At 41.6% G+C, this 25,694-nt stretch overlaps 1 protein-coding gene across 1 annotated transcript in view; it reads left to right on the top strand.

Annotated features, from left to right (window-relative positions):
* The window catches only part of PLCH2 (phospholipase C eta 2), a 770,253-nt gene that overhangs the window by 633,854 nt on the left and 110,705 nt on the right, over window positions 1–25,694 (top strand). Inside the window, exons 8-11 of the mRNA XM_069741627.1 lie at window positions 6,392–6,595; window positions 8,428–8,548; window positions 11,927–12,098; window positions 16,757–16,864. Of these exons, the coding sequence (XP_069597728.1) occupies window positions 6,392–6,595; window positions 8,428–8,548; window positions 11,927–12,098; window positions 16,757–16,864 (605 nt within the window). The remainder of the gene's footprint in view (window positions 1–6,391; window positions 6,596–8,427; window positions 8,549–11,926; window positions 12,099–16,756; window positions 16,865–25,694) is intronic.

Here is a 25,694-nt window from a genome sequence, read left to right as displayed (position 1 = left end):
TTGGTAGTGCTTTTAAGCGCGGGCACCTACAGCTTAGTAACCGGGTTCCAGCACCGTCAGCTGGTCCTCGGTCGTGCCATTGGCTCTTGCACACTGGGGCAACGCATCCGGGTTCCAGCACCGCCAGCTGGTTCTCGGCAGTGTTTTTGTCACAGGTACTCCCTCGTGCCAAGCCTGGTTTCAGCACCGTCAGCTGTTTCCGGGTTGTGTCAAGCTCACTGAGACACCTATGCTTGCCTCGTCGTGGTGCGGTCGGGTTAGCCAACTCCAGGGTGCCTCCAGTTTAGGAGCTTCCTATGTGGGCTGCGTGAACTGGTAGTCAAGGCTGGTTCTGTAGTGCCAGTAGGCCCAGCTCCCCCTGTAGGACTGTTGGGGTTCGGTAACTGCGGCTGCCTCGCGGCCTAGCTGTTCTCTCCTCTCCTGTGGACCTTGGGGTCCACCACCTGGTTCCAGCACCGTCAGCTGGTTCCGGGCCGAGCCTTTGGCTTAGGTGCCTCCTCCTGGGTATCCGAGTTCCGCCAACGCCAGGCGGTCCTTGGTAGTGCTTTTAAGCGCGGGCACCTACAGCTTAGTAACCGGGTTCCAGCACCGTCAGCTGGTCCTCGGTCGTGCCATTGGCTCTTGCACACTGGGGCAACGCATCCGGGTTCCAGCACCGCCAGCTGGTTCTCGGCAGTGTTTTTGTCACAGGTACTCCCTCGTGCCAAGCCTGGTTTCAGCACCGTCAGCTGTTTCCGGGTTGTGTCAAGCTCACTGAGACACCTATGCTTGCCTCGTCGTGGTGCGGTCGGGTTAGCCAACTCCAGGGTGCCTCCAGTTTAGGAGCTTCCTATGTGGGCTGCGTGAACTGGTAGTCAAGGCTGGTTCTGTAGTGCCAGTAGGCCCAGCTCCCCCTGTAGGACTGTTGGGGTTCGGTAACTGCGGCTGCCTCGCGGCCTAGCTGTTCTCTCCTCTCCTGTGGACCTTCGGGTCCACCACCTGGTTCCAGCACCGTCAGCTGGTTCTCGGCAGTGTCTTTTGCTCTTGTACCTTCTGCTCCCCATCCTGGTTCCAGTACCGTCAGCTGGTTCCGGGCAGAGCCTTTGGCTTAGGTGCCTCCTTCTGGGTATCCAAGTTCCACCAACGTCAGGTGGTCCTTGGTAGTGCTTTCAGGCACGGGTACCTCCTGCTTAGTAACCGGGTTCCAGTAACGTCAGCTGGTCCTCGGTAGTTCCATTGGCTCTTGGACCTTCGGCTACCCATCCGGGTTCCAGTACCGTCAGCTGGTTCTCGGCAGTGTCTTTTGCTCTTGTACCTTCTGCTCCCCATCCTGGTTCCAGTAACGTCAGCTGGTTCCGGGCAGAGCCTTTGGCTTAGGTGCCTCCTTCTGGGTATCCGAGTTCCGTCAACGTCAGGCGGTCCTTGGTAGTGCTTTTTAGCACGGGTACCTCCTGCTTAGTAACCGGGTTCCAGTAACGTCAGCTGGTCCTCGGTAGTTCCATAGGCTCTTGAACCTTCGGGTAGCCATCCGAGTTCCAGTTCCATCAGCTGGTTCTTGGCATTTTCTCAGCCTTCTTGTACCTTCTGCTACATTTCCAAGTTGAAGACCCTAACGTCGACGACCCGGAAGACCACCACGATGACGACGACACGGAAGACCACCCCGATGACGACGACGACGACGGCGGAGACGACGACGGCGGAGATGACGACACTGGAGACGACGACCCTGGAGACGACAACATGGAAGACCGAGAAGCAGAAGAACAAGAGGCTGCAGAACAAAGAGCAGAAGAACATTAAGCATAAGACTTAATATCAGAGCAAAAGATATTATCTAAATTATATGCAGAAGAAGACTAAGCAGTGTATGGGGGTGAGTCCGTTCCTCCTCGTGGTGCCCCTGGATAAAGCCTGATGCTGCAGGCCAAACTGAACGCGGACAAATGTAACTTTTGTGACTGGCAGAACGGAAGGTGTAATCTTCAAACTTTTATAGATAACAACTACGGGAATGCCTGTCACAAATGAGAATATGATGAAGAAGTAGAATAGGAAGAATAATAACAGTGGAATAAAAAGAATATGTAGAATAAGAAGAATAATAATAGTTGAATAAAATGAATATGAAGAATGTAATAAAAAAAAAAAAATAGGTAGAAGATGAAGAAGAAGATGAATAAGGTGAAGAAGTTGATGTCAAAGATGCTGATGATGATGAAGATGAAAGTGTGGGAAAAGAAAAAAAAAAAGAAAAAAAAGAAGGGGAAGGGCGTGGAATAGTGAAACATCAATATCTGACAAAATAAAAAAAAAATTTACATAGTCAATATCTTTGTCACTCCGAACGTCTTAAAAAAAAACAAAAAACATGCTATTCTATTTGATTGGGATAAACCTCTATGACTTTAATGTCTCCGCCACCTCCCCAAATACATCCGGCATTATTCTTAGTTGTTTTCCTTCATGTAGAATGAACCTACAAGGAAAGAAAGGGTTTATTTTAATTCCGATATTTTGGTCCCATTGACTTGCATTGGGATCGGGTATCGGTATCGGCGATATCCGATATTTTTTGAATATCGGCCGATCCAAACCGATACCGATACTTTCCGATATCGGAAGGTATCGCTCAACACTATTCTTTATAGATTTCCACCTTAACCCTTTCAGGAACAGTGCATTTTCTTTCACTTCCCCTTTTTCCTGCCTTTCTTCCAAGCTGCAGAATTTAGTATTTTTGTGCATTACGTAGAGTACAAGGGCTTGTGTTTTTTGTTTTTTTTAATCGGTATGATTTTCACCATTTTACTTTTACCATATAATGAACTGGAAAAATCATACAAGTTGTGTAACTTTTTTTATTTTTATACTTCTGCAACTTTGCAATGAGTTTAAAGGGAACCGAGAGCCCCACTGCAGGGAGAAAATAAGCTTTATTCCCTTTACCAGCGTTCAGCTTTCAGTCATAGGGGCGGTAATAGATAACATGTCAGTACCACCAGTATGGCTGGAAGCTGAAGGCTGCTGGGAGAAATAAAGCTCATTTCCTACTGGCATCGGGGCTCTCGGTGCTAGCGTCGACTGGTGTCAGAACACTGTTAACCTGCAGATTAACCCCAATGAGAGCCCCACTGCCTGGAGAAAATTAGCTTCAATCCCCCTGGCAGCGTTCGACTTTGTCATAAGGTTGGTGACTGAAACCATGCCGGTACCACCCGCATGGCTGGGAGCTGAACGCTGCTGAGAGCAATAAAGCTCATTTCCTCCTGGCATTGGTGCTCTCGGGGCCTGTCAGTGTCAGAATGCTATTAACATGCAGATTAACCTCATATCTGCAGGTTTATAGCGTTATTTTGCATGACCGGTTCCCTTTAGGGGCTCATGCAGACGAGAGTGTAAATCAGGCATTTTCTGAAATATTTTTTTTCTTGGTCTGACTGTCCGTGAGAAAAAATCACGTGTCCTACTGTCATCCGAGTCTCATACATTCAGTCTATGGGTCAAAGAAAAAAAATCTGATCCCGCATGCACCATCAGAGTGGCATCTGAATTTTACGGCTAGATTTCTGTTATAAACCTCGGAAACTATGTGATCATGTACGTGCTTTAATGTATGAAAATGAATGACACATAGATGGCACACAGGCATCACATGGACATAAGAAAAGTACACACAGATGGCATAGGGACTATGGCACAGGGTTTGTTTGTTTTTTTTTGTTTGCACGGCTGTCTTTATGCAATAAAAATAATCTGACAATCTGATTCTTCAGGTTACTCCGATTACGATGGCACTGCACTTGAATAGTTTTTCTAAACACTTTAATGGTTAAGAAAATTCAGAATTGTAAAAAGATAAATTAAAATTACCGTAGTTGTGTTCCAATTTTTTCGAGACCGAAGACGTTTTCATTTTTCCAACAATGGAGCTGTGTACGAGTTTGCGCTGGCTTTTTTTATTGCACTTTTTTTTTGTGGGGGTGCTGTAAACAATAAATAAATGTTTTGGTTTAATTTTTTTTCTTTACGTGGTTTATCAAAAGGGGCTAATTAATTTTATATTTTTCATATCTCCGAATTTTACGGGTGCAAAATATTTTTCTTTCGATTTAGTGTTTTTTTTATGAATTGAGGAAAGTTGGGCGATTTTTAAACTTTTTTTCATTTTTTTTTTTTTTCCTTATTTTTCAAAACATTTTATATTGGTTGTAAGTGTATTTTTTTTTTTAGTCCTTAAATGCCCTTGATCTTGCAATCATCATTTAATCGGTTGTACTACTTTCTGTAGTGTCGGTAATGACAATAATGATGGCTGTCATTACCTGGGACAACTGAGGTGACACAAGCCTTTGGATTCTCCTAGGAATTAAAGATTTAAATTTTTTTTTTTGCAATTCATTGGTAATCCTATAATTAGTAGGAGTTAATCTGTCAGAAGAGCTCATCCAGTGATTAAATTACACGATCTTGTAGAATGAACTCTTCTCTACCTTCACCTGGAGACTAATGATATAGTGAATATTACAACCATATAAAATGTATATTGTTTTATTCCCCTCCATGTGATTAATGTATCAAGAAAATGCTCACCTACCAGACCTTGCTGCTTCTCAGTTCTTCAGAATGGGGCCCCCGCCGGTCACTTGGCTGCTTCTTCCAATGGGGGCGTCACGTGGTCTTTGCAACCAATCAGTGGTCGCTGATCAGCTGCAGCCTTCGCATTTAGTCTTAGCCATTGATCTTTCCAGCTTGGACAGAATGTGAAGGCTGCAGCCATTAAGGACTACTGACTGGTTGCAGAGACCGGCAGAAGAATCAGCCAGGAGACCGGTGGGGAACAAAGTGTGATATGGTGCGAATTTTTATTTTTATTTTTTTCCTTCACCCAGTTTACGTTTCAAATTTCTTTCATACTAGTGGATATCCCTTTTTTAATGCATACACTATCAACATAAAAAAAAATAATAATCTAGACCTGTTTGGTGTCTATGAACCGTAATGACCTGGAGAATCATAATGGCAGGTCAGTTTTAGCATTTAGTGAACATGGTAAAAAAAAAACACTGGGATTGCAGTTTTTTTTTGCAATTTCACCGCACTTGGAATTTTTTTCCCCAGTTTCCAGTACACCATATGTTAAAACCAAAGTACAACTTGTCCCGCAAAATACAAGCCCTCACACGGCCATTTTGACAAAAACGAAAATACCTCCGGTCATGACGGCATTAAAAAAAAAAAATCTATGCTGCTTTGTTCTAGCCATAATCATAGTCGCATAAAGAATCGGGTTTATTTTTTTTTTTCACCAAAGACTAACCGCCGTACAAATAAAGACCCAAACGACAAGGGAAAAATTGCATTATTTTCATAACGTCAACATATTTAGAACATTTATTTCCCCATTCTTCAGTATATGACATTGTAAAATTTGAGGCCTCATTCAAAACTACAAGTCGTCGCGCACAAAAAAAAACCCCAAAAACTTACATGTTGATGACAAAATTAAAAGTTACGGAAGAAAAAAAAAAAAAAAAGGGCAAAGATGAAAAACTTTGTAGTCGGAAGGATGGAGTTACGTACATAGCCATGCAGTTTCCATAGACAAATAATAGCAATAAATATCATTTTTTTTTTGTAAGAATGAGCAGAGGACTTTTGGATGGTGGGTTTGTATATATGCCAGTGATATAATGTGCAGTCAGTTAGCGCATGCAACATCTTACATACAAATTTGCAATTTTTTTTTGGTCCAGTGCTGACAATTTAATAACCTACGTATAGGATAATGGAACCATTACAGAATAATACAAGAGAAAGCATCTGTTTGTTTGTGTGATACATGATGAAGGCAGTCATTTTCCTCAATAATAACCCTCGCCTTGCTGTACAGACTGACATGACAAGGTTATTGACCGGTGAAGAACAAGGTTATAAAGTTATCAGATTGAATGCATTTCTAAAGGGAATTCATCACTTTGTCATCTGTGAAAAGTTTATCCATAAATCACTGGGAGGATCCGTTTGGAATTGAGATCATGTCTTAGGCTACGTTCACATTAGCGTTGCGCCGCCCTGCGTCGGCGACGCAACGCGCGACGCACGGAAAAACGCGCGCAAACGCGCGCAAAAACGCGCGCGTTTTGCGACGCGTGCGTCGTTTTTGACGAAAATCGGACGCACAGAAAATGCAACTTGTTGCATTTTCTTGCGTCCGACGCTAGCGTCGGAAACGACGCACGTGGCGAAAAACGCCACCCAAAAAACGCACGCGTCCCCTATGTTAAACATAGGGGCGCGTCGCCGCTGCGTCGCCGCTGCGTCGCCGACGCAACAGCGGCGCAACGCTAATGTGAACGTAGCCTATGACAGATATTGAATCATATACTTGCTTGTGATTCATTGCTGACAGGTTTCACCAACTACATGCGCAGCCCAGCAGGAGATATCTTCAATCCGGAACATCATCAAGTGAATCAAGACATGACCTTGCCGCTAAGCAACTATTTCATTGCATCCTCCCATAACACCTATCTGATGGGTGACCAGCTCATGTCTCAGTCCCGGGTGGATATGTATTCCTGGGTCTTACAGGCTGGATGCCGGTGTGTAGAAGGTAAGGAACTGCAAAAACATTATAAGGCAGAACTCATTATCCAATAAAGGAGGATGTTATACATACTAAAGGAGGACACTGTATGTAGTGCAGCACTGTTAAGGACATGGGTATGATTGAATAATTGAATATGTCAGCGGCACTGCAGGAAACCATGATCAGCTTCCTGACTCTCAGCAATAGTAAAAAAAAAAAAAAAATAATGATATCTGGGGTAGGGAGGGAATCTGTTTTTACAACACAGAGTTCCAAATCCACTGCAAAGACGGTGGTAATAAGTAAAATTCAGGTCAGTAAGGGTAGCTAGGCACATATTGCACACAAACATCAATGAATTAAAGCTCCGTCTAGTGGAGGCTTCAGACACAGTATTGTATCTTATAACCGCCTATGCAGTCATGTTGGAGCTTTAACGAGAACCTATGTATTTTTTTAATAACCTCTTCTGCATTCATTACATTTCTTTGTAGATCAGCGGGGGGGTCAGAGAACAAATATTAAAATCCAGCATCCGCAGGAAAAGGGTAAGTATATTAAAACATTATTTTATTTGTGACATGGACGAAGAGCAGTTAAGCTAGAAACGCATAGACCTATGTCCTTTTATTTATTCTACGTGTCTTTTTTTTTTTTTTAACCATGTCGCCAATAAAATAATATTTTCATATACTTAACCTTTTTCCTGGGGATGCTGGATCTTTGTATTTGTTGCTATATCTTCACCCAAAAGTCATTGTGAAGTTTCTGTGTGCTTACACCTTACATCAGTCATTTTATATAGTTTCGTTAGTATTAGGAACAAGGTTAGAAAGGTAGATGGCAACGGCACCTGCCTTTCTGTCTGCATTAAATATATAAAATGTAATAGCTCTGATCCTTTTGCTCTGTAAACCGCACCCCTGAAGCCATATGCTAAGGAAATATATTGGGCCACTTCTGTGACCACCTTTGCATTTCCTAAATAGCCACTTTATCTTGAGGATGATGATCCCTCGCTGCAATGTGTAAAGGTTCACAGACTTTTTGACGTATTCTGTATTTCTAAAAACCCGCATGCACCTTTCCAATGAGTTTTGAGATCTAAGTGTACTTGAAATATCTTGATGGAATACAGGAGATCAAATAACAAACGATGTGAGAAATGTCTTTGTCTTCAAGTCTCAGGGTGAGCTCGCCTGACAATAAAATAAATGTTTCTATAAATTGAAGCCACACACTGAAAGAGTTTATTTCCAGGTGACCCGCACACTTCATCTCTTCCCGGGAAAGTGATAAAAGGCTGAAGCAGTAATGTGGTGTCGTCTTAAATACATTCAAAGTAAATCTGGTTTTCGTAAGAGAAATTGCTTTCTTTGTGGCTAAGCAAATGTCTGTTTAGCAAAGCTCCGGATAATGCTTGTGCCGCTCTCCGTTTTGGGGACGGTTGTACCTTTGCAAACACGAGGCTATTTCTCTTTCTGCTATGGTAGGAAATAATCTGATCCATTATTATTATATGGATAGGGGATACCTTTTGATTCTGCAAAAAAAAACTTTTTAATTGATCAAGATCAAACTATGGTGTAGGTCGGACGTTATTTATGATAACTGAGACCGTCATAAGAAATGTTGCGTATAGTTTTTTGACAGACAAATGGAGTTGAAAATGGCTCCTATCTTTCATATTAAGTGTCTGACCACCATTTTTCATGTTTTCCTCGTGGTCAAGTTGTGTTTTCATCTCTTGTAGTCCATTTAAACCGATGTGTACTATATGCATGTTGATAACAATATAAAAATTAATTCCAAGGAAGCTATAAAAATCTTTTTTTCTTTTCCTTCCTTTTTGTAAGTTGACTGCTGGGATGGACCAGACGGGGAGCCCATTGTCCACCATGGATACACCTTAACATCCAAAATCCTGTTCAAGGACGTCATCGAGACTATTAACAAGTATGCATTCATCAAAAATGAGTAAGTATTGGGCATCGGCGTTCTTTCGTGCTCACACATCGGATTTATAATCCTGTTGGTTTATAACATATGTCATCCTGGCAGATCAGAACTTTTTTAGGTGCTGTTCGGTTTTATGGATGGGTAATCCATCACTTTCCTTATGAGCACGTTGTACATCAATAACCGGTATTGGACTTGACAGCACGGGTAGACATCACTTTGTATTAGATGTTAAAGAAAAATTTACTAGTGCTTTTTTTTGTTCTTGGCTATTGTAAGTTAATTCTTCAATTTTATTACTTAATCCATTTTCTTTGCTGCAACTGGACATTTGTTATTGTAGTATTACATGCCATCCATCCAGATGTATGGCTGACCATGGCTCACAATGCATTTTTGCCATACAGCTGAAGAGTATTGAACATTAAACCTACACCCTCCGTCCCCCACCACCAGACATAATCACTGTCCCCACTGGGGCTCACAATCTACATTCGCCATCAATATGGTTTTGGGGTATGGAAACCGGAGAACCCGGAGGAAACCCACGCAAACACGAGGAGAACATGCAAACTCCTTGCAGATGTTGTCCTTGGTGGGATTTGACCCCAGGGCTGTTAAGTGACAGTGCTAACCACTGAGCTACCAGGCTGCTCCTTCAGTTGCCATCAATAGTTGTTGTCACCCAACTGTACAAACAACCTTAATCACACTTTTCAACTTTTGACGGATTAATTAACCTCAGTTTTCGGCCATAACCATGCCCTTTTTCTGAATCCATGTTTCCTCCCTGCCCATTTTCGGCATTTCCACGTCCCATTACCTGAAAAGATATTTTTGGAAAGGTTTGTCAAAGCCTAAAATATTTGTTGAGTTTTTCAAGACTCCCTGAGCCACCCGGACATTCGGCGGGAGTTGATTTTATGACGTTCCTCAGACGTTCCTCAGACATTCCTCAAGTTCCTCAGATCTCATTCTCATCCAGTCCCTGTCGGTCTTAACTTCAGTTTTACCATTTATACATTAGGAAGCTCAGAATGAACAATTAGTCACTCCAGGATAGAAGAAGGCCATTCAGACTTAAAGGGAGTCTGTCACCCCAAAATGCAAATGCACTTACATTTATATAATGGACTTGGGCCCCTTTTAAAATAATACCAGTAATGCACAGTTGAGTTTTGTAGTTGCAGATAAATTCACTTAAAATATATATGCAAATGAGGGCACCTTGTTGCACCATTACCATGTCCAATGTCTATTTGCCCCACTACACCCTCCAATTTGCATATCTAGCCTTGTCCCTGAGCTTGATTAACAGCTCTGACTTTCTCACAGGAAATGAACCCAGGACCCTAGGATTGCAAAGCAACAGTGCTAACCTCTGAGCCACCATACAGTGCATACTGAGCCACCGTGCCTCCAACACAAAAAAACCTTTTTAAGCTTGCATGGTGGTGTTTTATTTTAAGGACGGGTGGAATTCGCCCCTATACTTTCAGCTTTGTAATAATTGTGGCCGGTTTTGTTATTACACACCTCTCCCCCCCCCCCCCCCCCATAATAATCACTTGTGCTTTGCTCCCCTGTTGTGAAGCAGAAAACCAAACGTTAGTTCAGAACAGAACTGTACATCAAGTTGTTATAAATTACTGGATTGATTTTCTGGACGTTCATCTCTGTGTGAGTCTCAATTAAAGGCTCCTGGAGTGGATATGGCGTTTTCTCCAGTGCAGTGTTACTGACCTCTCGCTCCCGGCAGCTCGTTTTCTGAGGTCTACGAGACGCCATAATAATGCGGCCATTATCATTTTGCCTTTTATAAGAACTGAAGAGGAACTTTCTCCTGATGGCTGGAATATCTGATAATCGTTGTGTTTGTAGTCAGTCAGGACACTTTTACTAATCAAACTAGTAGTAGAGTTTGATTGTACAAGTCGTAGAACAATAAAAAAAATGATACCGGTCTTGTAGTGATCCGAGGTACCAGAGCTGAGACATCAAGGTTTGAAGGCTCATGTCATTTAGCCTGGAAGTGCTCTGATGGTGTGACAATGTGCTCGGACACTACCCCCTCCAATGAATTTAAGGCTAATTTGCATGTTGCTTCTTCATTGTCGCTCTTTATCAGGAACATAAACCAAAACCCATATAGAGTATCTAAAATGTAAAGATTATTTGGAGAAATTTTTGTTTTTTTTTCTGTTATAATTGCCAGTAAATTGGTGGAGGTCGAGGTCCAGAGACCCTCCCTTCCCCACCGTTGACCACTCGAAAAAAAACCCCAGAGAGATGCACAGCGCAGGAGAATCTGTACTCCACCATTTGAGCACACCCGGGCAGGAGCTTTATGCTGTATACTTATAAAGATGTTTTACTAGGACCCCCATTATCTGCTGGCAATTAAAGGGACAAATTTTTTTTTTTTTTTAAGTTTTACAAATGTTTACTCTTTAAACCAGTTGATATTTTAAATTACTGGTCAGTAGGGTTGGTTGGTGGGCGTCCTGGTCCTGAGATCTTTACCGATTTGTACAAATCATGGGCGAGAAGAGCTCTTCTTGGAGCATGAGCAGAGCAGTGTAAGAGCCAAGCTAGAAAGTCTATAGGTAAGTATACTGCTCTTCTCATCCTGGAAGATAAGCTGAACTCTTCTGACCTTTACATTGAGGCCTTGGACATCCTCAGAAAAACCATAACACATAAAAAAAATGTAAAAGGTATAGATTGAGAAGATGAAGAATGAGAAATTTCACGAACACCAAAAAAACTCTACATGGTAAAAGGGTTTGTCTCATGAAGACCTAATCTGCACTGCATTGTGGGCCCGGTATCTGAAACCCTTAGCGATCAGCTGTTATCACTGGAGAGAACCATATGTGACCAGACCTGGCTTGACCCATGCATCTTGCAGTGGCCTCATGCAGGGTAAATGTACCAATACACACTGTCTAATAAAATAAAGGGGTGACTATTGTGGCACACAGGATGCCCAGGTTCGCCAGTGCTAGAAGCCCTCTATACTGAGAGTCCTCAAATATCATGGCGATCCTTTCGGCCCACCGGTTTTCCCAAATGGACTAAAGGAACCACCAGTGCACACTACACGATCACCGTAGCATCCCATGCATCAAGTTGGCGGCTCTGACTTCTTTAAGCGTCAAGTCATTGGGGCCCTATGGAGCTTTCCGAATGTTAATGAGAAACATGGTGTGAGGAGAACCCAAAACAGCTATCGGCAATCTGAACAAGAGATTGTCATGTTTTATTACTAAATAATTATATTATGGTCTTAAAAAAAATATATAAATATGTCTTATATTTTGCTGACAGTCATCATTATATAGGTTGAATGAGGATTTATTATGTGTCAGCTTCTCCGTTTTTCTTGCTTTCCAGATATCCTGTCATCTTGTCTATTGAAAATCACTGTAGTGTGCTGCAGCAGAAGAAGATGGCTCAGTACCTGACGGAAATCCTTGGGGACAAGTTGGATCTTTCTACTGTGGTTAATGGAGATTTTTCAAAGCTGCCTTCTCCGGAAGGCCTGAAAGGCAAGATATTAGTAAAGGTAAATATGAGCAGGAAGGACGAATCGAGACATGAAGATTATTGCAGGTTGATCAGTCTGTACTATGGAAGTAATTTTGGAAATGTCATTGCTTCTCGGTCTACCTGGGTCTTATCCATGCCACTTCCTTAAGTCTGTCCTCATTTCTCATATCTTGACCACATATACAAGATCTTCAAAACCAATTGGTCATGGTACCCAATGCAACATCTCAAACATGCCCACCAACAATCACTTCCCAAATTTGACTGAATGGACCTCCTGATGTTCCAGACCTTGGTGTGACTGCTACCACTGCACCCACATTATTTATTCTCCTGTTTGTGAGTGGTATTTACACGACAGATTTTAATGTCTTATTTTCCTTGGTGAGACCTGACTGGTCCTTTGTTTTCTTCTCAGTGTCGCCCCGTGTTGAGTTTTGCACCTTATAAATATTGAGCATTCACCTGTATTCTTTGTGCTGGAGTGTTGTATGGTGTTATCCCACTGTGCATGCATCAGCCAGGAAACCAAATAATAATGGCGGAGGTGCAAAATTTCAGCCAGCCACATAAATGACATCACCGGGAACAACTGTCAATCATCATAGGAGGGTGGTGCTGGACAGAGGGGAGTGATGAACTGCAAGTGCATCAATACAGCCACAGTGCACTTGCAGTCTAATTTGCAAATAAGTAGGTCACTCAGGGAAAGTTAATATAGATAAATGGAGGTGAGAATAATTGAAACATGTGAATATCAATGAGAGGATCCCATAAAATATACGGTCTATATTCCCATCTATGTAGCTTAGACTATTACTGTATGGGAACCTTAATCTGGGCATGCAATGGATAGATTTCATATTTGGTGATCAGTATAGGAAACAGTCTTCTGCAATACACAAGAATGAGAAAATAAGTCCATACTGATAAAATAATGTTAAAATTTGCAGTTATTCTAAGTTACATTTCTAATGCAAACATATTTGCAAATTAGACTGCAAGTGCACTGGGGCTGTATTAGTGCACTTGCAGTTTATTTTGCAAATATGTTTGCATTAGGAATGTAACTTAGAATAACTGCAAATTTTAACATTATTTTATCACTATGGACTTATTTTCTCATTCTTGTGTATTATTGAAAACTGCTTCCCATACTGATCGCCAAATATTAAATCTATCCATTGGAGATCCAGATTTTGCTTCCTGTATGGTCTTAGCTACATAGAAGGGAATATAGACTGTATGTTTTATGGGATCCTCTCATCGATGTTCACACATTTCAATTATTCTTTCCTCCATTTATCTATGTGAATGTTCCCCCGAGTGACCTACTTCATCATCAGGCTCATTATGTGACACGGCAATCAATACAAATGACATCTAAAAGATCGATAAAACTCTTGTTCGGACCAAGGCTGAAATGTCAAGTACGGTATATATATATATTTTTTTTTTAAAAAGCTAAGCACTAATGGGCCAGTCTCACCATCTGAAGTGTTGCGATTATGTGTGAAGAGCTAGGAAACCTACACTACAGATGAATCTTTGCTCTCGTCAGCCTTTTTTACTATATGGAAGAAGGGTTTTCTGATTGATATATCGATTGTGGCATTTGTTAATGGACCAATGAATAAATAAATGTGCAGATGAAATGCAGAATAGATCTTGTACTTTAGTGACTGTCTATTGACGGTCAACAGAGATCCGTTAATGACCATCGTTGAGAAGGATAATGAAGGGTCCCACATTCCCCATCTGACCAATGTAAAGAATAATCAATTTATTCCTATCTAGTTTTGCAGAAGAAAACAGCTGTAGAGCGATTCCTTTTACCATATTCAATATTTTACACCCCCCAATAATAATTTAGGTAGCAATGGTTTGACATTGTGACCACCATAAACTGGAAGCCTTTGTAATGCCTCGTTTTTGCCACATTGTTGGATTCATTTTCAACGTGATGTTAAGTGGAATCTGTCGGCAGGTTTTTTGCTATGTAATCTGACCGCACCATGATGTAGGAGCAGAGAACTTGATTCCAGCAATATATCACTTAGTTGACTGGATGCAGCAGTTGATAGAATCAGTTTTCTCTGCTGCAGAACTCAGCAGAGCTAAGAATGCTGGACTTTGTATAACCCCGCCCACACCACTGATTGGCTGCTTTCTGCCAATATAAAGTGTACAAAGAAAGCAGCCAATCAGTGGTGGGGGGTGGTTAGACCAGGATGCACCAAACACCTAGTCCTGTAGTGATAATCTCATGCTGATAAAACACTGATTATATTGAAACAGCACCTTCCGTATGCCATTTTTTGCACATATTTTAATACCACTCTTTGGAGTGGCAGTATATATTTTTGTTTGTCAATTACTTATAGCATATCTTCATTACTGCTTCTTATTTTTTGAACTGGCAGTATATTTGGAATATGTTTTATTAATTATTTTGAGCACATGTTTACTGCTGTTTTCCATATCTATCTTTATTTTGCATCTTATCTGGTATCTTGTAATTGCACATTGTGCAGCTTGTTCGTCCCTTTGGTGTGCCCCTCAAGTTCTGGTATTGTGCTCACCTTTTTAACTGTTTAATTCTTTGTATTAATAAATAAAATATTTTTTTTTCATTTATTTTTGGACGTATTTCGGGTGTTCTTCTTTGTTTGTGGTCATATTTTCCGATTTGTCCTTTTTGAATTATCCTTGTATACACACATGGTGACATAGGTATTTTCTCATTGCTATATATCATGTATCACCGCAAATTTTGAGTGTGTATTTTTCCTTAAATTTTCTCAATTATTTATAGTCAATAGGCGGTAATAGTCTGGAGAGGTTCATTAACCTCTGTGGATGGAGAGTTGTGGGCATGCTCTGTGGTCTGTGCAGGGAGGGGGCAGAGGTGAGCTGTGGCCGTTGCTTATTGTGAATGATTTAAGCCTTTGTTTTACATTTACCTACATTGTAAGGACAAAGTTATTGGGACTCCTACACATCACACCTACAGGAGTTTCAGGACATTATTCATAAACACAGCTTCCACTATTCCAGGAGAAAGAAGGCATCGGTGTATTTCTAATCCCGTACAACTCTCTGTTCTGGGAAACGACAATACATATCCCAGAAAAATTAAGTGAACACCAAGATCCAAAAAATAGGTAAAATTTTATTCAATAAATTTTCAATAAGTAAACACAAATAAAACATTAAGAGGGTTGAGCAATACTTTAGCATTGATGACCTATCCTTGGGATAGGTCACGAGTCTGGTCAGCCGGGGTCCAACACCTGACACCTCTGCCGATCAGCTGTTGACGGTGGCCGGAAGTGTTCACTTGCAGAGCTGGCCATTTTCTGATAATGGCTATCGCACATCCGCCTCCTATTGAATTGAAAAGCAGGGGAATGTGTAGTACCAAGCCTCGACCACTATCAGAAGACAGCCAGTTCCTCCAGTGAGAACCTCCGGCCACCGCCGACACCGATAACAGCTGATTGGGGTGGGTACTGGATGTCAGACCCCAATCCAACAGACATTGATGACCTATCCAATTGATAGGTCATCAATGCAAAAGTAGTGGACCACCTCTATAAAAACAAATGTGTCTCACTGAAATGGGAATCTGCATGCGCCTAATTGTACATAGAACTCTTGTCGCTCAACCAATAAGATACTCAAATTTCCCTACTTGGATTGATAGAGTAACCAGCAGCCAAATAAAGCACACTTAGGCTACGTTCACATTTGCGTTGTTGGGCGTAGCATCGTCGACGCAACCCACAACGCATATACACAACGATGCGTTCTTTGACGCATGTGTTGACATAAACTAGTATTGTTCATGAATTTTGGCGCAGGGAAAACGCTACAAGTAGCGTCGTCCATGCCCTGTCTGGTGCGTCAAATTGACGCATGCGTCGTGAAACGCAATACAACGTATACCGTCGCATGTCCATGCACCCCCCATGTTAAAGATAGGGGCACATGATGCATGCGTCGGTATGCATCGACGACGCTGCGCTCATCAACAAAAAATGGAAAACGTAGCCTTAGTTGTGATAGTGTTATCTCTTTAGAGAAAATCTATATCTGCCCCCAAAGTTAGGCACCGCTTCCCCCCAACTTAACGCATGTTTCGCCTTGCTTCTTCTGGAGGCCCAGTTTATAAAAATTTTTTAAGAAAGTACAGGAGCAAACAATACCAGTTACATGTAAAAGTACTAAAGCCCAGTTGCATCATCATGATGAACAAGGTGTCAGTTTGCCTGAAATGCGTCACTCATAAAGCAATTGAACAGGATAAGCTTTACAAAGGCTCAAGCCAAAAATGTTGACATTTGTTAACAGGGGCCAATAAATCAATGTGTTTTTTTTTTGCAGATAATTTGCTTATCAAAAAGAACATTCTTAAAATATATTTTGTTTGTTGGGTTCTTTTTACGCAACTTTACATAACTTACACCGGATTAAAAATGGAAGTGTTGACAGATATGACAAAATGTATCATGCAGAATAGTATTAGCAGAACCATCAGCAATTCAGATAATCACAGAGCTGCTCGATTAATATTATGGCAGATGAAGATTTCTCAGAGGAGGCTATGGAGCGTTAGGAATGAGACTTCCGCTCTACATAAATAGTGGATATTGATGATTTTTCTTGTTTTAGGGGAAGAAACTCCCTTCCAGTATTAGTGACGATGCTGAAGAAGGAGACGTCTCTGATGAGGACAGCGCCGATGAGATAGACGATGACTGCAAGCTAATTAATGGCGATGTATGTAAGATAAGATTGTATGACTGTCTACGAGCTGTAAGTAATGTCACACCGCTCCAGCTGGTGAAAATGAGTTTCATGTGAATTACTTTATGAACACACACGACCTAGGAGCCATTACCGGTCTCGTTCTGGTTGCGATTCACTTAGTAGTTCAAGTTGTTGTCATACACCTGTGATCTTTCACCGCCATGATGAAAATTAGAATAGTTTCCCAAAAAAATTAGCATTAGTAACATAACATTTATGTTTATACAGCAAAGTCAGGTCATAGTAAATCCTATTTATCAAACCTCTCTAAATTTTAGACAGTGAAAACTGAGACTTATGGCCAGATTTATGGCAGTGGTCCATGTTGGATCATAGATTTGGTGTATCTTCTAGTTTTACAGCATGTTTGGTTGGTTCAGTTTATGGCAATATTTATGTCCGTACGATAGGGAGTAACTTTCTGATCGCTGGGGGTCCAATTGCAGGGACGAACAATTTTGTCAAGAATGGGGCTCTAGAAAGCCCCTCATGAATTGATCGGAGACTAAGCATGCTCAACCTCACCTCTATTTCTATCCGGGATAGGACCGTCTAGACCATCTCTAGTACTAAAACCTCACCTTCATTCAGTCAGTCGACCCCTGTATAGATGGGGCAGAGCAGGACCGGAGTCCAACTGTTCAGACACCTGCCCATGGGATACCATGTAGATGAAATGCCTAGCTCTATTCAGACAAGACTCTGTGGTGCCCCATTTTTTCCAATAATTGGAAATCTCCGCCTTTGGCTCCCCAATGATTAGAAAGTTACTCCCTCTACAGTAGATAGATAGGGGGAACTTCTAGACTCGGCATAAACACTTTATAGAATTTGTCGGTATAAATTGACTGTTCAAACTGAGCACAAGAGCTCTGTGCACCCTTGTTGTGGCCAAGTAGTTCAGTGCACCTTTAGACCTACTGTTTTTTCCAGCCATCTCCGCCTTCTTTTCACCCCTGTAAAACCAATGCTGTCAATTAAAGAAGTTGTCCACTACTTGGACAACTTCTTCTCATGCTCCTCGCTTGGCCCCGATAAAATAATAAAGCCTATACTGCCCTCCCGTGCCAGCACCGCTCCCACAGAATTGGCACTCACGGTTCCAGGGCTCCCATGCAGTTGTGACATGTGGCGCCCCAATCCGTGCTGACGTCACTGTACCCACCTTCTGTCGAATTGAATATGAAGATTAAGCCGGAGATTAGTTGCAGCCCGGACTTCCTCTTCATGTTCAATTTGTCCGAAGGTGGAGACAGTGACGTCAGCACTGATTGGGCGCCGGGCACCATGTGTCATAACAACCGCATGGGAGTCCCCGGGAGAGAGAGTGCTGACACTGCAAAAAAAAGGCGCTGGGATGGGAGGTGAGTATAGGCTTTTTTTTATTTTATCAGGGTCAAACATTTAGATTAAGAAGGGGTTGTCCTAGTAGGAAGAGGAAGTCAGAGATGGATGAAGAAAAAGTAGGTGGGAAAGTGCACAGAACTGTTTGGCCACACCACGGGTGCACTGATTGTGCTTAGTTTGAACAGTCAATTTATTATGACACTCTATAAAGTTTAGAAGATACCACTCTATCTACAGTACAGGGAGTAACTTCCTGATCATTGGGGGGTCCAAATGCTAAGACCACGTCTTTGATTAGTTTGACCAGTTATTTTGTTCTTACAGTCTCCATTAATGGTGAAAAATAAATTCCGACTCAACAATGAAAATTTTCTTTTATCGTTGTTGAATATTAAACACTGGCCCCAAAATGTATTTGTAGTTTTGTAGTAACATACACAATACCCACAGGCTCGTGAGATGGATTTTCAAGGCGTATTCTCCATCCGAGCCCTATTTTAATTAATAGGAGACCTGTAGGATGTTTTTCTTTGCAAATGTGTTGCCCATTATTGGGGTTATCTCTTAAGGTGAGATCTTCGTGATTGCCTGCCCCTGACCTGATAAATATGAGCCAAGTGCATGCATAGCAGAAAGACATCGGACGCAGGGTCAGATGGGCGCTCCTCTCTCGGCAAGAGCTGCACAGAACTGAACTTTATTAGTATAAACAAAAGATCATGTAGCAGGCAGGAAGAGGGCGTTGCACAGCTTCTCAGCAGCCATTGTGTCAGTCTGTGATAGGTCCCAGCTAGGTCTATTCCATATATGGTCTTCAGTGTATCCACCTCACATTCCAAGGATTCCAGGGCGTAGTTCCAAGATGTAGACGCCATCTTGCAACACCACATAATATTACTAGCTTATGTAAAGTTAATAATTGATTTCATTAACCATTCTCTCCTTCACACCATCATGTACTAGCATCTCAGCCTTCCTGCTGTCAGATTGTGCCAGCGCGTACGCCCGATAACTCTAAGCACTGGGGGACACAGAAAAGGTCCCCTGTGTAAGATCAGTATATTGGACCTTTTCGGTCAAATAGCTCAAAATGCAAAATTGCACCTGCTTTGGAGGTGACAGTGGCCCCCTTATTGCTTTGGCCCTTGTGCAGCTGCACAGGTTGCACCAACGATCTGTCCATTCTGACCCTAAGGTCACCTAAGGCTCTGGTATCTCCAGCCCAGTATATTCGCTTAGTTTATATGGATCCCATTAGATTCCTTAGTTATTATGGAGACCCCACAGTGGGTTACTCCGTTCAACAAAGTTTCTGCAATTGAATTCGGTCTTAAAATGAATTGTATCTTGTTTATCGCAGATTCTTTAGTAAGACTTCTGTGTTTGTGTACTTTTAAGCTCCATGAAAAAGATGTTCTAAAGCTCTTGAGAAAGACAAGGAGGGGCACTTAGGCTGATGTGATTGCTGTAGCTCCGAGTAAGGACCCGCTTCACTTCATCGTTAATGCTCTCAATGTAGCACCCAAACCATCCGGCGCCACCATTAAGCTCAATGGAGGAGTATTGATCGGCGCCCGCGTCACGCGGCCTTGATTGTGATTGTAAGCTTCAGCCTGGATCAGCGGGGCCCAGAAATACCAACGGATTGTGCAAACGTCTTTCTCTTGACATTTAGAGTCTGTTCAGTCTGTTCCTTTTTATAAGGAAGGGATGTAGTATAGTCCAGACGGAATTGGATTTTCTACATAGAAGCTATGTACGGCCATTCCAATAATAGTCCGCTATCTACAGCCGGGGTAGAGGATTTATTGCTTTGTATGGATTATGGTCGATGCAAGAACAGGCAGCATATAGAAAATGGCCATTTATATTGTGCTATTAGGCTACGTTCAGACTAGCGTTGTGCGCCGGCGACGCGACGCACAACGCACCGAAAAACGCGGCAAAACGCACGCAAAAACGCTGCGTTTTGCGACGCGTGCGTCGTTTTTTGCCGAAAATCGGACGCAAGAAAAATGCAACTTGTTGCGTTTTCTTGGTCCGATGCTTGCGGCAAAAAAGACGCATTTGTCGCAAAACGCAACAAGCAAAAACGCATGCGTCCCCCATGTTAAACATAGGGGCGCATGACGCGTGCGTCGCCCGACGCGGCGCCGACGCACACTAGCACAACGCTAGTCTGAACGTACCCTTACAGAGGGAGAAAACCATTAAATGATGAGCGTGGCACTGCGGCATCTGTTCTGCACAGAAATTGTGGAATTTATTAGTTACATTCAGCAGTGACACGTTCCAAGACCCCACAACCCCATCTTGAATCTCAGATTATGATTAGTGGTTTTATTTTTTGGATTTTGTATATGTAGTTTATTTTAATATGGGAGTAATATGGAGTTACACAGATAACAAACGCACATCTGATGATATAACAAGTCATCAGCTCTCGTATAAAGGGATTGTCCAGGACCCAAATATTAATGTTCTATCCTCAGAATAGGTCCTATATCTCAACTGCACAAGGGCCAAAGTGATGAGGACCACTACCACCTCCAAAACAGGTGGAATTTTGCATAATTATGAGCAATCTTAATTAATAATCTAGCTTCATGGATTTCTGTCTTGAACCTCGAAAGTAACTTCATAGAGGAGCTAAAATGGCACAGTCTTGGTTATGCGGTAGGCAAATTGACTCACTGTTCCTTTGGAAGTTCCGGAGTGCTGCTTTCTTCTCTCCTGCAGTGATGAAGTTGGTGGGATTTTTGGCAATCGTTGCACAATGATTTCAATTGTTAAAAAAAAAAAATAGAGAAAATCATATTAAGGGTCATCTCTTGGATCTGTAAGACTTTACCACTAAAAATATATGGGCATCATTTTTCACCTCCATTTGTTTTTTTTTAATTCAAGGCTTAGAGGTTACTGTATAGCACATGGAATGCCCATAGCGACATAAAAAGGGGCCGCTTCCACCTTCAAAGCGTGTAGTAAATGCACAACTAGAGTCATGGCCGAAAGTGTTGGCACCCTTTAAATTGTTACAGAAGATTTATTATTTCTCCCAGAAATTTATTGGAATTACACATTTTGTTTTACACCTCTTTATTTCCTTTGTGTGTATTGGAACAAGACAGAAATAAAAGAGGAAGAATAAAAAGGCTAATTGGGCATAATTTCACACAAAACCCCCAAAATGGATCGGACAAAATTGTTGACACCTTTCCAAATATTGTGGGTAAACAACTTTGTTTCAAGCATGTGATGCTAGTTCAGACTAGCCTGTGGCAAGTAAAAGGTGTGGGCAATATGAAAATCACACCTGAAACCAGATAAAAAGGGGAGAAGTTGACTCAATCTTTGCATTGTGTGTCTGTGTGTGCCTCACTAAGCATGGAGAACAGATAGAGGAGAAGAGAACTGTCTGAGAACTTGAGAACCAAAATTGTTGAAAAATAGCTAGATGTTACAAGTCTATCTCTAGAGATCTTGATGTTCCTTTCTCCACGGTGCGCAACATAATCAAGAAGTTTACAACCCATGGCACTGTAGCTAATCTCTCTGGACATAGATGGCAGAGAATGAAGATGAAATGTTGCAACACAGGATAATCCGGATGGCGAATAAGCAGCCGCAGTCAAGTTCCAAAGAAATTCAAGATGTCCTGCAGGCTCAGAGTGCATCAGTGTCAACGTGAACTACCCATCGACATTTGAATTAAATAAAACACTATGACAGGAGACCCAGGATTTACCACTGCTGACACAGAGACCTAAAAAAGCTGGACTGCAGTTTGCCAAATTGTATATGATTAAGCCAAAAACTTCTGGGGAAGCTTCTTGCTTACAAATGAGACCAAGATAGAGCTTTTTTGATAAAGCATATGATTGTACTGTTAAGTGAAAAGGGAATGAGGCCTACAATGAAAAGAACACAGTACCTACAGTCAAATATGGTGGAGGTTCTTAGATTTTTTTGGTTGTTTTGCTGCCTCTGCCACTAGGTACCTTGACTGTGTGCAATGTATCATGAAATCTGAAGATTACCAAAGGATTTCGGGGTCACAATGTAGTGCCCCGGTCATGATGGGTCTTCCAACAGTACAATGACCCCAAACATACTTCAAGAAGCACTCAGAAATGGATGTAAAAAAACCCAAAATGCTGGAGAGTTCTGAAGTGGCCAGCAATGAGACTGCATTTAAATCCCATTGATCACCTGGGGAGAGATCTCAAAATTGCAATTGGAAGAAAGCATCCTTCAACTATGAGAGATCTTGAGCAGCTTGCAAAAGAAGAGTGGTCCAAAATTCCAGTTGAGAGATGCAAGAAGTTTTCTCATGTTTATAGGAAGAGACTGATTGCAGTTATTTATTCCAAAGGGGGTTCAATCAAATATTAAGTTGAGGGTGTCAACAATTTTGTCGGTACCCTTTTTGGGGGTTTTGTGTGAAATTATGTCCAATTTGCCTTTTATCTGTCTTTTTTGTGGTGTTCTAATACACACACACAAAGGAAATAAACCTGTGTATAACAAAAGGTGTCATTGCAATAATTTTCTGGAACAATTTAAAGTGTGCCAACATTTTTGGACATGACAATATATAAGACTCCATACATATAGAGTGCGTTTGCCCAAATCCAAAACTTCAAAACTAGAGCAAAATCTTTCTTGTGGATTTTCCACTGATTTTTATCTTTTTCTTGCATTGCAAAGGCTGAATTCTGAAATAAGCAACTGACATGCTGGGAATATTAAGATCTGCATGAAAAATTAGTAGAAGGTGCAGATGAGATTTTAAAGATCTTATCTGCATAGTCCACATAACATAAAAGCAGCAATTTTTTCTGCTTTTTTTGGAGCAGAAAATCTGTTGGATTCAATCAAAGTGGGTGCGAGTTAATGAAAATGTATGCTCACTGTCCATTTATAACCAGTGCTAAACTGTGCCGGGGTTTTTTAATCCATTTTTTCCTAAAGGCTTCTATGGAGAGCTTGAAAAAATACATGTAAAATTGCATTTGTGTTTTTACAGAATCCCAGATTAAACACACACCCCCCCTAAAAAAAAAAAAAAAAAAAAACACATTAAAAAATGCTACATAAATTTAAAAAAAAATGCATTAAAAAAGAAGCAAAAGCAGAGTGGATTGCTGTTGCATACTGTGATGTGGAAAAATGCAGAAAACATAAAAAATAGAAACAAAACAAAAAAAAAACGCAGTGGAAGAAACAGGGCCTTAGGGTATGCTTATACGCAGCAATTTTTTCTACGTTTTTCTGCTTGAAAACTACAGTGTATAGTTGGAAAAAGTCTGTGGAAATTCCAGAAGCATTTGTTGCATTTTTGCTGCTTCTTTTTTAGCTGCTTTGCCTTTTTGATCTCAATTGTGAAAGCAGCAGTAAAAACACTGAAAAAAAATGATTGTTTAAAAAAATTAAAAAAAAGCCAAGTCAAAAATACACCTATGAATGAGATTTTGCAAGAATAAAAAAAATGCATCAATGAACAAAAAAAAAAAACATCAAAAATGCTAAGTGTGAGCGCGGAGATGGCAAATCTATAAAGAAAATCTGCAACAAATATACTACATGGCTGTTGTGAATTCTGTGGCTGAATTCACTCCTGTGGTCACAAGTGGTACTGCAGCTTCTGAGCTTCCTCCCTCAGGTGTTCTGGTGAGCTCGTTAACTGCTTCATTACTTAACTCCGCCTGATGCTGCTATCCTTGCTCCTTGTCAATGTTTCAGTGTTGGATCTGAGCTTCTCCTGATTGTTCCTGTGACCTGCTGCTCTGTATAGCTAAGTGCTTTTTTCTTTTTTGTTGCTTTTTTTCTGTCCAGCTTGTCTTTTGTTTTGCTGGAAGCTCTGAGACGCAAAGGGTGTACCGCCGTGCCGTTAGTTCGGCACGGTGGGTTTTTTTTGCCCCCTTTGCGTGGTTTTGCTTTAGGGTTTTTTGTAGACTGCAAAGTTCGCTTTACTGTCCTCGCTCTGTCCTAGAATATCGGGCCCCACTTTGCTGAATCTATTTCATCCCTACGTTTTGTCTTTTCATCTTACTCACAGTCATTATATGTGGGGGGCTGCCTTTTCCTTTGGGGAATTTCTCTGGGGCAAGTCAGGCCTATTTTTCTATCTTCAGGCTAGCTAGTTTCTTAGGCTGTGCCGAGTTGCCTAGGTAGTTGTTAGGCGCAATCCACAGCCGCTTTTAGTTGTGTTTAGGATAGGATCAGGTGTGCAGTCTACAGAGTTTCCACGTCTCAGAGCTCGTTCTTGTATTTTTGGGTATTTGTCAGATCACTGTGTGCGCTCTGATCGCTAAGCACACTGTGTTTCTGGATTGTCTTCATAACACCTGTCATTAGCAAACATAACCGTACAAGGAGCCAACTAATGATTCTCAATAGAGGGAAAGAAAAAGTTCTGACATCATTTTTTTTTTTTTTTTTTTTTTTTTTCTGCTCTGTGTTCACTTTTTTTTTTTCCCCTAGACATTTGGGTGATTCTGGACACAGGTGTGGACATGGATATTCAGGGTCTGTGCTCTTCAATGGATAATCTCGTTATAAATGTACAAAAAATTCAAGATACTATTGATCAGAAGTCTATGTTAGAACCAAGAATTCCTATTCCTGATTTGTTTTTTGGAGATAGAACTAAGTTTCTAAGTTTCAAAAATAATTGTAAGCTATTTCTGGCCTTGAAACCTCATTCTTCTGGTAATCCTATTCAACAGGTTTTGATTATTATTTCTTTTTTGCGCGGCGACCCTCAAGACTGGGCATTTTCTCTTGCGCCAGGAGACCCTGCATTGAGTAGTGTCGATGCGTTTTTCCTGGCGCTCGGATTGCTGTACGATGAGCCTAATTCAGTGGATCAGGCTGAGAAAAATTTGCTGGCTTTGTGCCAGGGTCAGGATGATATAGAAGTATATTGTCAGAAATTTAGGAAATGGTCAGTACTCACTCAGTGGAATGAATCTGCGCTGGCAGCTTTGTTCAGAAAGGGTCTCTCTGAGGCTCTTAAGGATGTCATGGTGTGATTTCCTATGCCTGCTGGTTTGAATGAGTCTTTGTCTTTGGCCATTCAGATCGGTCGACGCTTGCGCGAGCGTAAATCTGTGCACCATTTGGCGGTACTGCCTGAGGTTAAACCTGAGCCTATGCAGTGCGATAGGACTATGACTAGAGTTGAACGGCAGGAATACAGACGTCTGAATGGTCTGTGTTTCTACTGTGGTGATTCCACTCATGCTATTACTGATTGTCCTAAGCGCACTAAGCGGTCCGCTAGGTCTGCCGTCATTGGTACTGTACAGTCCAAATTCCTTCTGTCCATTACCTTGATATGCTCTTTGTCGTCGTTTTCTGTCATGGCGTTTGTGGATTCGGGCGCTGCCCTGAATCTGATGGATTTGGATTATGCTAAACGTTGTGAGTTTTTCTTGGAGCCTTTGCG

The sequence above is a fragment of the Ranitomeya imitator genome, chromosome 10 (assembly GCF_032444005.1).
Source record: "Ranitomeya imitator isolate aRanImi1 chromosome 10, aRanImi1.pri, whole genome shotgun sequence".
NCBI classification, from domain to species: domain Eukaryota; kingdom Metazoa; phylum Chordata; class Amphibia; order Anura; family Dendrobatidae; genus Ranitomeya; species Ranitomeya imitator.
Note: the sequence above shows the minus strand (reverse complement) of the source record. Positions and strands in the feature narration are given on the sequence as shown.